The sequence below is a fragment of the Schistosoma mansoni genome, assembly GCF_000237925.1.
Source record: "Schistosoma mansoni, WGS project CABG00000000 data, supercontig 0142, strain Puerto Rico, whole genome shotgun sequence".
NCBI lineage: Eukaryota > Metazoa > Platyhelminthes > Trematoda > Strigeidida > Schistosomatidae > Schistosoma > Schistosoma mansoni.
Window position 1 is genome coordinate 173,204 of NW_017386042.1, and position 13,521 is coordinate 186,724.

The 13,521-nt window shown below is 38.3% G+C and overlaps 2 protein-coding genes across 2 annotated transcripts; both read right to left on the reverse strand.

Moving 5' to 3' along the window:
• Positions 1 to 3,264: 3,264 nt before the first annotated feature.
• Positions 3,265 to 3,825, reverse strand: Smp_067390 (molybdopterin biosynthesis protein, putative; the record flags this gene model as incomplete). The annotated part of the gene is made up of 1 exon (XM_018799886.1): positions 3,265 to 3,825. One exon carries the CDS (start codon positions 3,823 to 3,825, stop codon positions 3,265 to 3,267), a length of 561 nt encoding a protein of 186 aa, XP_018646558.1.
• A 119-nt stretch (positions 3,826 to 3,944) lies between these two features.
• Smp_158680 (molybdopterin biosynthesis protein, putative) lies at positions 3,945 to 11,474 on the reverse strand (the record flags this gene model as incomplete). The annotated part of the gene is made up of 3 exons (XM_018799897.1): positions 3,945 to 4,129; positions 4,217 to 5,314; positions 11,459 to 11,474. 3 exons carry the CDS (start codon positions 11,472 to 11,474, stop codon positions 3,945 to 3,947), a joined length of 1,299 nt encoding a protein of 432 aa, XP_018646559.1.
• Positions 11,475 to 13,521: the final 2,047 nt, after the last annotated feature.

Genomic DNA, 13,521 nt, shown 5'->3' on the forward strand with positions numbered 1-13,521 from the left:
GTGGGCTTATGACAAAATGGTTATACGTGTCACTAATGTCGTAAGAAAAAAGAGAGGAGCTGATATAGCTTCAGATCACCATCTGATAGCTGCAAACATGAAATTAAGGCCAAACACTGGACAAACAGCATCACAAAAGTTTATTACAGCCTTCATTCGAGATACTGACATATAAACTAAAAGGATTCAAGATAACTTCTACCAATAAGTTCCACTAAAAGAAGAGTAAACTACTATGGAAATGGATTAAATACAGTAATATGAACATACCAAGAGGTGCTGGTCCGCAAGAAGCACTGTCATAAAGGGTGGATTTCTGTTGATACCCTAGGCACGATTCAACAAAGCAAGGACAGGAAGACACCAGTCAACAACAGCAGAGAGGGTCAAGGCACAGGCCAAATACACAGAGGCAAACAAGCGAGTGAAGGACAGCATTAGAACTGATAAACGGAAGTATGTGGAAGATGCCCCCAAATGCCATGGTACGGCTGAGAGTGAGGAGAGTCCGCTCTCCCTCTCGAAATGCTCTAATATGACCACGCGTATATAGCCTCTGCCAGAGAAGTCGTACTCACTGCCTTCTCGTGGCGGGGACGTTGTTTACGAAATTGAGAGGAAGAAAAGCGAATGTCCGGTGCTTTAACAGGGTTAGTGGATATGGAAAGTTCACCTAGGGCAGTTGGAAAACCCTCATTCCAAATCAATAGTCAACAAGGGCTCCAGTATCCTGAGGGAACAAATGGCGTACGAACCAATTGTTGGTCACCGGCTACCATAGGACTGCATCTCCCCACGATGCTCCACTGCCTTGTGGATCAGACCTTTAGGTCGAAGGCTCCGGGTGTGGCCCCCTATGAAAACCACCTGCTTTGGTTTGGGCACCCGGGTAGTGTTACAGCCCTCACACAAATCATGTGAGATTTGTGTGGCGCATATATATTCGGTGCCCCTTTGTATCAATATTTATGTGTTTAAATAAATAAATAGGTATAATAATGTGGAAGATCTAGTAACGACAGAGAGGAGAGTTGCAAGAGAAGGGAAATATAAGACAACTCTATGACACTACGAAGAAACTGACAGGAATATATAGTAAACCAGATCTAACAGTCAAGAACAAGCAAGGCAAGCCAACCACTGAGATTGACGAACGGTGGAATAAACCAGTCCCAATGAACCCACCAGACATCGAAGCAGCACACACGTACCTCCCTATGGCTGTCACTCCATCAACGATAGAAGAAATCAGGATGGCCATCAGACAGATCAACAGTGGGAAAGCAGTAGGACCTAACAACATACCAGCTGAAGCACTGAAGTCAGCCATGGAAGTGACTGCAAAAATACTTCATATTCTATTCTGGAAGATTAAGGAGGAAGAACAAATGCCGACAGAATGGAAAGAAGGATACCTCATCAAGAGACCAAAAGAAGACAGGTGTGAGAACTACATAACTACAAGGCGAGACAGTAGACAAGGCTATTTACTCTGACTCTTTCTCTTCCGTCTGGTTTGTTGACGGGATTATGTTGATCTTCATATCTAAGGAGAAGCACAGGATACAATGGATAGCTTGGATGCAGCTGGATGGGTTGGGTTGGCAAAGCAGGGTCAGCATTCTTACAGTTGAACATATGGAACTCAAAACAACTGTATGTCAACCAGTTTCAAAGTCAGAATCTTCAATACGAACATCAAGACACTTCTATTGTACGGAGCCGAAACTTGGAGAACTAATACAACCATCATCAAAACGTACAGGTGTTTATAAACAACCATCTACCCAAGATACCCCAGATCCGTTAGCCGGACACGATCAGCAAGCAACAGCCTACTGTGGTGGAGAACAAACCAGCTTCCGGATGAAGAGGAAAGTGGGAAGAGACGTTGGAAATGGATAAGACATACATTGAAAAAACCATCAGACTGCATCGAGGCAAGCGCCAACTTTGAATCCTGAAGGGAAAAGGAGAATAGGAAGAACGAGGAACACACTGCATCGAGAATTGGGAGCAGACATCGAAAGAACCAACAAGACTTGCGACTAAATGGGAAGAAAGACTCGGGACAGTTGACTGGAGATTCCTAGTAGGTGGACTATGCTCAACGAGGGATGACAGATGTAAGTTTCCCACTCAAAGGTTAGTATAATAAGTACCAACATACGCACCATGATAATTCAAATAAGTAGAATTTTGTAAAACCGTCAAAAAAACATCTTAACAATTATGTGCCATCTCGATAACTCCCCTTTAATCGGGTTTATAATATACAGCTTCAAAGAAAAATTTACAATTAAGCTATTAGGCTCACAGTAATCGCTCGGAATAATCACCTGACAAAGAACAGGTAGTACAATTGCAACGATCGTATCATAACTTAACATAGAAACTCGTACATAGTCACTAAGTTTTAGTGTGAAATGATGGCTAAGTTGAAGCATTTAACTGTCGACCAATTTATAAATGATTGACCATGGCTTTATATAATTAGCCGTCGCAAAAAGTTTGGAAAATTAGCCACGCTAATTAATTAATAACAAGATTTCAATAAAATGCGCACGGTGGTTAATAGTTTCACTTTTACTTATTTAGCATTGTTAAACCATTACTTAGTATTAAGAGGTAAGAAAATCAATTACTGGGGCTGATAAGTACGAGAATATACTAATTAAAAGGTAAATGGAATACACCAAAATGGTCATGCTAATTAACGTTTCGTAAAATAAATTTCTGTTACCCATTTCCATATAAAAACCAATTATCTCAAGTATATATGCGTTCCAGAATGTAATTAAATAGCTTTATAAACTCAAGTTTTTACTTGTCTAAATAAAAAGCAGAGAATCCTTCTCTCTAGATCTATTTCAACAAATACGAAGTTGAAGAATTATTACGTTGAATATATTCAAGTGAGGAATATAAAATGACTTGATGGAAATTTGACAGCGGTCAAAATTTTCAAGGGTAAGACCATTAAAAGAAATATTGCTTGCATTTCAAATATAGAACATAAATCAATTTGTAATGTCGACTGTCTGTCCAAATCACTTCATATAATTAATAAGTCTTAAATTAATTCAAGTGCCGTCTATGAACACGAATTAAAGAAGTTGATGAGTACCAGAGTCAACATAACGCAAAATTGCAAATAAAAACCTCCATATGTTCAACAAATAAATATTTTATTCTAAATCAAGGACATAAACAATAGTCAGATTATAATTTACTTAAATGATAAGTCCATTCAGTGTGAAGCGTTCAACTCCAAATTATCGAATCAATAACTATAGCATTAACAACAGAACCAACAGGAATTTCCTGTGGTCCGTCGTTAACAAGGGGAGGTAGTACCAGTAACAAATTAGAATTGAGACAACTAGCTAGGCAAGAACTCATTTGATTCTCCATCATATCACAAGATGCACAAGGTACGGAAGGTTGGTTATATTCTGAATTCTCTTTCCAAACCAATCTCGCACGTCTGTAATCTGGACGATCACTCAGTTTAACAGAATGTAACAATCGTACACGAATACTTGGAAAGCACCATTCTTCAGGAGGTCTTAAGTCCAACTTCCTTAATAAGGGCAAAACAAATAGATGCGCTGTTACATAACATGACACAGGATTACCTGGTAGGCAAAATGCTAACACAGGTTTTGGGTTAGTGGTGGTAGAAGCGGTGATGGCTGAATTATCACGACGAGGTATAGATAAGAATGTTGTTGGTTTTCCAGGTTTCATAAACACTCGAGCGAAGTGGAGAGTTGCATCGAAATTTTCGACTAGTATTTCACTAACTAAATCACGTTCGCCCATACTTACGCCGCCTGTTGTGATAAGAATATCACACAAGCTTAAAGCTCTGGACAAGGCCCCTTTTTTAAGGATTTTTCGATCGTCGGTTAAAATTCCACAATCTACAACATTAAAAATAATTATGTTTGCGCAGTAGGTTTTTTTAAACAGGGGCGGTTACTGTCTCTCACCAAAGGTTTTGCTTCAGAAACAACACAATCTAAAACCTCATTTCCAGTGGACAAAACACCAATACGACATTGCTCTAGACAAGGTAGGTATCCACCTTGTAAAAGACGATCTAACACCGCGTTCGGAATTGGACCTTCATTTGTCTCGACATAATCTACATCATCAGATGACCAAGGTGTTAGCAAACCTGCACCGGAAATTAACCCTAATTCCGTCGAACCAAGGCGTAGTCCTCGCCTGAAAACAAAGTTCTTGTCTAAATCGACACCAGCTGAACGAATGAACTGTCCAATACTTCCAGGTGGAGTAGTCACTTCGATTGTATCTTCCTCTTCTAAATAAAGATCCTTAGGTCCACCTTTTCGTTTAGAGATAAGTTTCGTGTTCTCTACTGGAACAATGCAATCAGCTCCAGAGGGAATGGGGCCGCCAGTACTAACACGAACACATGTGCCTGGAGTAACTACTAACTCTTTACATGCACAGTTGTGATCCCCACCATATAACGCCCCAACAACTTTTAGTTGATTAGCACCATCCATAAATCGAACAGCGTATCCGTCCATTATGCTTGCATCAAACGGAGGAATGCACTGGCGTGACTTTAAGCTTCGACCAAGAACGCGACCTAAAGCATTTTTATGAAATACTGCTTCAATCCCCATTTCAAAATTGCACACGGCGAATATCTTCTCAAGTGCTTCATCAACTGATATCATTGGATATCTAGAACTTCTACAACGACTAACGACAGTGCATGCAATTAAAGGATATTCACGTTCCAAAATACTTTTATCCAGATTATACTGAATGGGATGTTCTAATTTTACAAGATGATCCCAACCTTTGATTTGATGGATAGCATGTTTCATTACTCGAAGAATAACTGGGATACACTGAGAAACTGCGCGCGTACTACCTGGTAAGGTTATTAGTAGAGTTTCATTACATACTCCAGCTACAAATCGCGATAAAGCCCCCATCGGAGTATTTTGAAGTGAAATAGAATAAAGAGAGTGCTCAATACCAGGTAGACGTTGATTTTGGGAAACTAACTCAAGGATTATATCCGAAGTAACATCCCTTCTAGACAGACCTGTACCCCCTAATGTAAGTACAGCTTCTACTTGACGAGAAGCGACCCATTTCATAATTACGCAACGAATAATATGAGGGTTATCCGGGACACAATCTTTTAACGGGACGTCAAACCCTGCTTCTTGGAGCAAACTTTCAGCAACTGGGCCACTTTGATCGAGTAAAACATCCTTGGAGCATGTGTCGCTGACAGTGAGAACTCCCACAGACAAGCGCGGACCTGAAAAAGACCGGGAATAATTCACTAAAGGAAGTCATCGAACGATTTAGCAACATAACAGTGGATATTTTCATTTGCAAGACTATAGGTATTGTAAAGTGATACTAAAGGTGGCTAAGGTAATGCAAAATACTCGTAAGCAACGGAAGCCAACTTCAACAGAAACTCCGAAATATAAACCACAGCCACACCGTTGGATTCAAGAGTGGGAGTATGTGGGATTTATTTATTTAAGCACATAAACATTGGTGCAATGAGGCACCAAATAGATATGTGCCACACTTTATTCGATTTGAGTGGGGGCTATGATACTGTTCAAGTGCCCAAACCGAAACAGATGCTTTCCTTACGGAGCCACACCCAGAGCCTTTGACCTAAAGGTCTGATCCACAAGGCGGTGGAGCATCTTAAGGAGATGCAGTTCTAGTTACCAACAACAGGTTCATACATCATTTGTTCCCTCAGAATACTGGAACCCATGTACACTATTGGTTTGGAATAAGGGTTTTCCATCTCCCCTAGGTCGACCCTCCGTGTCTACCAACCCGGTTAAAGTGCCGGACATTCGCTTTCCGTGCTCTCGATTTCGTAAACAACACCACCGCCGAGAGAAGGCAATGAGTAGGACTTTCCTGTCAGTGGCTGCATACGCGTGGTCATGCGAGAGCATTTCGAGAGGGAAAGTGGACTCTTTCCACCCTTGGTCGTACCAAGATATTTGGGGGAGAATTGTTGAGTTATGGGAAATGACCAGTAATAAAGTAACCACAGGAGAACCCCACGTTTAAAAGCAATACGGAAATACCAGTGTTATCTGTTCATTAAATATGACTTATTCCAGTTTATGGTAAAAGTTGAATTATAGTTCATCTTTTAGTTGCTGTCAGTAGTATTTGCAGCTCTCGTAAAACAAACTTAGTTAAAAGCCTAATGAAAACAATTACGAAGTCACAATTCTCAGTCGAAATTGTCTTTAGATTATACGGATTTCTGAAGTAGGTAGATATGATAAACTACAACCACCTGAAAGCTGGTTCTTAAATATAGGAAACTTATCCAACCGAACAATTAATCTAGCTCAGAACAATTGAAGTTCAAAAATATAAAGCACTAGATTTCAAATTAGTGGCTTAAATACTATATACTTAATGACAGGTACACAAGTCCTGAAGCGTATATTCTTGGAGGAGTATACAAACACTACTCAGCAACTATTGTCAAGATTATAATACAAACCACCTTTTGTTTCGTAACTAAATCTATAGATTAATGTCACATATGTTCGACATCAGAAATAAGCTTCGTTGGAACAAAAAATAATAAAGAATTCACTATCGATTCGACAACTATTAGTAATTGAAGACTTACTTACAAGAAGAATAAGTCAGAAAGAAAAACCAAAGGAAGGCAAACAAACAGATGTTAATAAATCGAGAATAAATTCGAACGAGATTACGTAATTTTTGCTACTGGGCAAACAGAAGCTATACTAATTTTGCAAGAGCATTACTCATCATACTGTATCAGACTATGAGTTTCCGATTACTATCACATCAGTGCTATAAAATGGTTGTTACCCTTCAAAAGGACAGGTCTCTGTCAAAAAATAAAATATTTTTTGATGTTTCAACACAAGGACTGAATAACCTAACTTGTTTTATAACGAATTTTATTTGTGTCTAGCAAATACATAAGAACTAGTCTTTAGTGAAGCAATTTACAGCTGGAAAACGATTTATCCCAATGCACATAGGGATGCTTAGGTCACTGAGTCTCCTGAGGCTGGTCATTATCACAAACCAGAAATAGATAATTGCCGGAGCAAAATTATATTTCATGCAGCTATACGAACCAAAATCAGCAGATTCAAATAAAAATACAGGTGGAAAAACATTACTCAACGAAATACTGGTCATTTTTAAGAAGTTACTTTACACGAGACGTGAAGTTGATTAAATTCATGTGAAGACCTAGAGGTGGTCGATGTTAATCAAAGATTGTGACCTAATAAGGAGAAACCTCACTCATTTTGCAAACAACCCGGAGTTAGGCAGTCTGATCTAGCCAATAACACTTCACAGTGGTCACTAACTATCTAAACAAATTCCCTCAAGGTTAAAGATCTAATAAATGACTATTATTCGAACTAACATTGTCAATTTTTTCAGTTGTTAAACACACAGGGAGTTACAGTGACTGAACAATTAACGAATAATCAACTGAATAATAAATAGGGCAAGAATCATACCAGTTACTTTTTCATACGACATTGGGAGAACTTTATGATGTGGAGCTATGAGAAAAAGTCCACAAGTAAATCATTAATCGGATCTCCAATACAAGTGAAAGCAGATTTTCTAAAATCGAAATTAAAATTTAGCTAGCATAAGCGACTATAATTGTGACAGTGATTTAGAATACATATCGTAGTCCTAGTAACGTCTATTCTACCTCGTAATTATATTTTTTAATTCAACTTTACAAAGTACATACAGTGAAAACAGAAACACATGTAAAATTTGTAACAATAAAATACTAATACGTTAATTCACACAGACAAGAGTCTCTGGCTTGACTTTTCCTCACAAATGGGGTGAGACGTATAAGACTGAAAGCCTTGTAAAAATCCCCCGAGTTCTAGGTAAGTTCAAGTGGTAAAAGGGGTAAATCAGATAAGCATAAATCTCTCTGAATTTCGCCATCATCACTACCCATATTAATGCATCTACTTCAAATGGCTCCCAAGTGTAGTGCAAAATGTTTCCCTTAGGTTGATCAGAATCATCCCTAGATAGGTCACTAGGAGTTAAGTAATTCACTGCATTGACTATTTCACTTAGCTTGGGGGTTTGCCGAATCTAGTGGTTTGATATAAGAAAAAATCCCGACATGGATTGAAAAAGCCTGACTAGTTGTGTAAATTTGCGTCACTTATAGCAATATATTAGTTTATCAATCAAAGGACAAGTATATTAAGCAACAGTGAAATCTGTATTACTTTATGGCTGAAAAATATCCATACATGTATAGAACACACAAAGAATGGTATTCAATAATAGGTGACTTGAAAACAATGTTTGCATATGGTGAAACTATCTATGTGTACTACTGGATTTGGGTGCAGGGTACCTGTTACAAACTTTAGGTTGGTTGATGAGGCTATTTACCGAGATCCTTAAATATGTGATACAAACCCAAAGCAGGTTAACATAAGTATAAGTTATATAGGGGCTAGGGACGGACAGAATATCATGAGGTATCAATCCACACTGTACCGAGCAAAGTCGGTAGGTGCACACTATAGTTGAGGCTCACGTAGTACTTGTAATCAACAGCTGATGACTCCACGTGAATGTGGAATCAGTAACAGTGGTAAAGCTGTTTATTCGCCATCTTCCTTTAGACCTTGAATTAAATATGATGCGTGAAGTCTTACTACTTGACCACCACTATCGTCGCATTTGTTGAGCATACATATTTTAAGTTTGGTAACTCCACTGCTTTATCAGAAAGTAACAATGTACTTTTAATTCGTCAAGTTTATTTCGAACTATCAAGTCGTTTACTCAAAAAGAATAACACTACCATTAGAGCAGTCGGAAATAGATAATATAAATGGGGTATTTTGCAGTATTTTAGCGCTTCGAGTTCCTTGCAGGACTCTTCTTTAATTGACCTCTTAAACTGTGGATAAATACACCATTACCATACATTTAAACGTAAGTTAGTCGGTTAACCAGTAAAAACAGTGATGTTGGTAACAATAAGTTATTACCATGAATTTTGCAAACAAACTGGATACATCGGAAATGACTTGGATTAAGATCATTTTACAACTATTAACCAGACCAAAAAATCGCTGCTGCGTAGACAGTTTGATCGCACCTCACTAATATTTGTCGACACGGAATAAGTGGCTAGGGGAAATTCTGAACATCGATAAGAAGGAATGACACTTGGAGAAGTATAACCTAGTAGAAATAAAGCTCCAATTGATATGGCCAACCCGTTTCTCAGGGTAGTGAGACTTATTGGTTTACGGGTGAATAGCTAACAAATCTTTCGGCGTACCTCTATTAGTAAGAAAAGTGAGCACAGATTTATACGGTTTTAATTATTGACTGAGATCCTAGCAAAAGGAAACCACGCAAACGACCCTGAGCCCCTTTAAAGTAACCGCGTGAATTTCGAAATCACTTCCAATCCTATGGGTAAGGAGTCACAATATATGTGTGTATTATCTTTGTGACGTGCTAGTGTAGGCGAAATGGTATTTTTTGGCTTCCTCTTGGTTGTTGCCATATGGTTTCAGGTCTTTGGTGACAAAATGTAAATACACTAGTTTGAAGTGACCTAGTTTTATCAAGAGAACACGATTGGTATAATGGAAACAGTTATTATTAAAACCAAATGTACCAGTGATTGTTTCGCTGCATCTTTTTGTTTAAGTGTACCAAAAAAAGACACTTTTCCGTTGCTATGTGGCTTTGCACGAACTCGTGTGCCCTCAGTAGTCCCGCCTGTGAACTTTGGCACGATCTCGGTATTATTTCGATACCATGAAATCGCCAGCAAATACATTTTACTACAACCATCAACTTCCATCTGCTATTTGGCCTACGGAAGGATCTAACTCAGTTACTGACACGTAGTTCTCCTTTAGTGGTGATCATAGTAAAACGCGACTCAACGCCTACAACAAGTTCTTGTGAATTGTACAGCTGATTATAGGTTTCTTGATTGGAGTATACGTGACTAAGTTTGACTCATAGCATTTAGATTTCTGATACCAGCTGCCATAAAATTACCACCCAAGAAACTGGTAGGTCCTATTAGTGAAATTTCACTCCCGTAACATCTCACCCACCAAGTATGCTTTTAAGGTGTGCAGTATGTGACATTACGTTCGTTCACAGATAAGAGATAAAGAGAACAGCAGATAGAAGCAATCCTATTTTGTCATTTTTCTGACCCGTAGGGACTCAAAGTTCACATCTTTTATGAAATATTGAACAACTACCATCATTAGAAAATCATTACAATCTAACTTTCTGCAGATGACTATTAGCTAGTTTATACGACCATGCTAAAATATACGTTTCAAAATGCCTTTTGTTACAAGCAGAATGTAGCCGGACGTGGGTTTCGTTGCACTTATCAGATTTGTTTATCTAAATGAATGAAGCATCGAAGCTTAGAAGAACAAATGATGAGCATTTTTTCTATTACTTTTCTACATGCTTAAATTGTTTTATCGATCGAGTGCGTTCTTGTCCAGTTGATATATATGAACATGCGGATCTCCGCCAATGACAGAGGAGAGATTTTATCGATGGGGCCAGAGATACAAGAAAACTTTTCGAGCAGTCTAGAGTGCTTATCGGTTCTGCTTTCTGTTTAGCCCAGCCAGTTAAGTCCAGAACACCAATAACAGCCTCTGTGGTATGGATCGTCGTATTTCAAACATACTGAGTTTATATACCAAATAGACTGACCACATCGTACCAATAAAATAGAAAATAACATTTGTACAAGAGTTAGCCAAATGTGGCTGTGAATGTGGGAGACAGCAATTAATAGACTAGGGATAACTCAAGAATGGTAAATCGTACAATAATAGAATATAGGTCAAAGTAAGGCCTCACATCAAAAAGGAGAAAAGGTTGGGTTACTGACCAGCAACCATCGGTGCTAAAAGCGATGATTTGAAATCACAAATTTTTGTGAGGCAGAAAATTTTGACTGTCTCCGGTTTTTGTGATCGACAATATTTTGACCATTCAATGGTACTGAGGTGGTTCTCCAATGTTTATTTCTTCTTAGGCTCGTGTTCTCTGCCTTATGTTGGTTTTACTATTTTACTAAGTCGTTGTATCACATGAATTTTTAAACACCTAGGCTCGGATCTGACAACTGACACTCAAAAATAACAACAAATAAAATATTAGAAAAATAAATAAAGGCTATGGTGATAAGTCATATGCGAAATTACATAATTTACGTTGTCGGGTTATTCGAAATGATAGACAGTTATCCCATCTTTATTTCGTTAACTTAGGCCTGTTTCACCGCTACAATTATTCACAGGTTGAGTTCAGTTCCTATGGTTTATCTGAAGTTCCCTCGCGGATGAGTTTGACTTACACCTGCCAATAGACATACCATAACTTCTCCCGTTGCAATGAGCTAGGTTTTATCAAACACTTTATGTTGTTGGTTCTGCTGCTTACTTTTCCTCTCTTTTTTTTGATGTTGAATGTAACCTGCAAAGGTAAAATTTAGAGTGGATATGTGTTACCTAAGGCTATAGTTTGTACCATGTGTCCTTTTTGAACAGACCCAGTGACACTTAATTATAATAATCACTGTAGCAATTTATTTTCAAATAACAGTTTGTTACATGGGGCATGCCAGTTTACAGGCAAGATCAGATTGTTACCAAAGTTACAATTTTCACCGTAGTAACTTAATCGGCTGGGTTGAAGTTGTATAAAATATGAGTGCATATTGTTTTATTAAGAAACGTATCGTCGATATCACAACTGGTGCGCTCTATGAAAGTTGCGTTGCAACATGCAACTGATGGCCGAGAATAGATCCATGTGAAGTTGAGGGTTTCTGGAAACCTTATATCCCTCCGGAATATCTGAAGCTTTAATAATGCTGCGGGACGAAGTCACCCGTTCCACATCTGTTTTCGGTGGTGTATATCAAGGGGTCTAAAAAAGAATGTAAGAAAAAGAAAGAACGAAAAGCAGAGCAGACAATCTCCTTGAAGGAATCGCTAAGGTATAACTACTTAGTCTATTTCTCCTTTATTAAGGTACTCATTAATCAAGAGCATTCTAATAGGTTAAAAAATAAGTGTGAACAAGGTATGCGTGGATAAGAAACTATATAAACGAAGATGGTTCAGAAAGAAGCTGAACGTATGGGTTCATGTATGATTATAAATATGGTGCTGAAAACAGTATTCTGATACAAATGGCTGTCTCCCTTCTTTGTCGAAGCTATTTGAGTCCATATTTTGTTTTTAGAATTTATAGGATATTCAGCAGGCTTCGTTTTTAGCAAATTGTCTAGTTTGCTTATAATAGGATTACTCAGTAGGAAGTGAAGCCAATTGAGCGTTTTAAACACCATTTATAAAGGTATTTTGCGTGAACAAATCGTCATCAATACCGTTGGTTCGTGCTATCCCACTCTTCATAAGGAGTAGTAATTAAGCAAAATGTTCAGACACGGGTGGATTGAAGTTATCTTCCACCCCCATATTTGCTGGTCAGTAACCCCTCCCTCCTTTTATGATGTTAGGCTCTCTTACGTTTGTGATCAGCATGAATATTGCTTTAATCAAGGCCCATAGTTTGAATGCACTGTCTGTATTAGTTCTATGTTACAAGCAAATCAAATGGCTAAAGCATCTGTATTATGGGTTAGACATCCACTAATTATATCACACTGCTATGAAGATAACTAATGGTATAAGCTGTAAGAGACAGGTCAGATTATATGTGGTTAAGAGACGGTAAAAACTAATAGCAAATCAAAGGATATGAAAGAGTAGAAAATTGTAAAATTTTCAGGATAAGAAAAGTAAAGCATTGAGCAACTCACAAGACTTTAGGACATTTTCAGCTTCTGTTGATCGGCCTTAGTTGATCAGCATCCATAAGATTAATGAGTTATCTGTCTGCTTGTAATAGAAGAGAAAAAATGACATGACACTTAGGAGGAATAATGTATATCTAACCATTAGAGATATTCGGAATCTGAAAGTGAGCGTCAGGAGCAGAAGGCCATGAATAATAATCAACGAATAGTTGGATAGGATAAAGCATGAGTTCTGTAATTTAGTTATTAACAACATTGGGGTTCATGATAAGCAAAGATGGATAGTGGCTAGCAGTGGGATCCAAAACGCGTTTCCCATTCTATTTGAGACTCGTCAGCTGGACATACCTGCATCTCAGAGTTGATGTTCACTCTGGGACTCAAACCCAGTACCCTCGCTTCAAACGCCATCGCGTTATCCACTCGGCCACTGAGTCCTGATAGCCACTTGCTTGTGCGATGGGGTGAAGTTTAAATTCATTCAGTATTGTTTGTTTGAATCTTCCCAGGGATGTGTTACGACTCCAAATGGTCAGTCCCTCAATAAGGTATGTGCATACTGTGCGTATTGCTTCGATATAGCCTTAATTCAC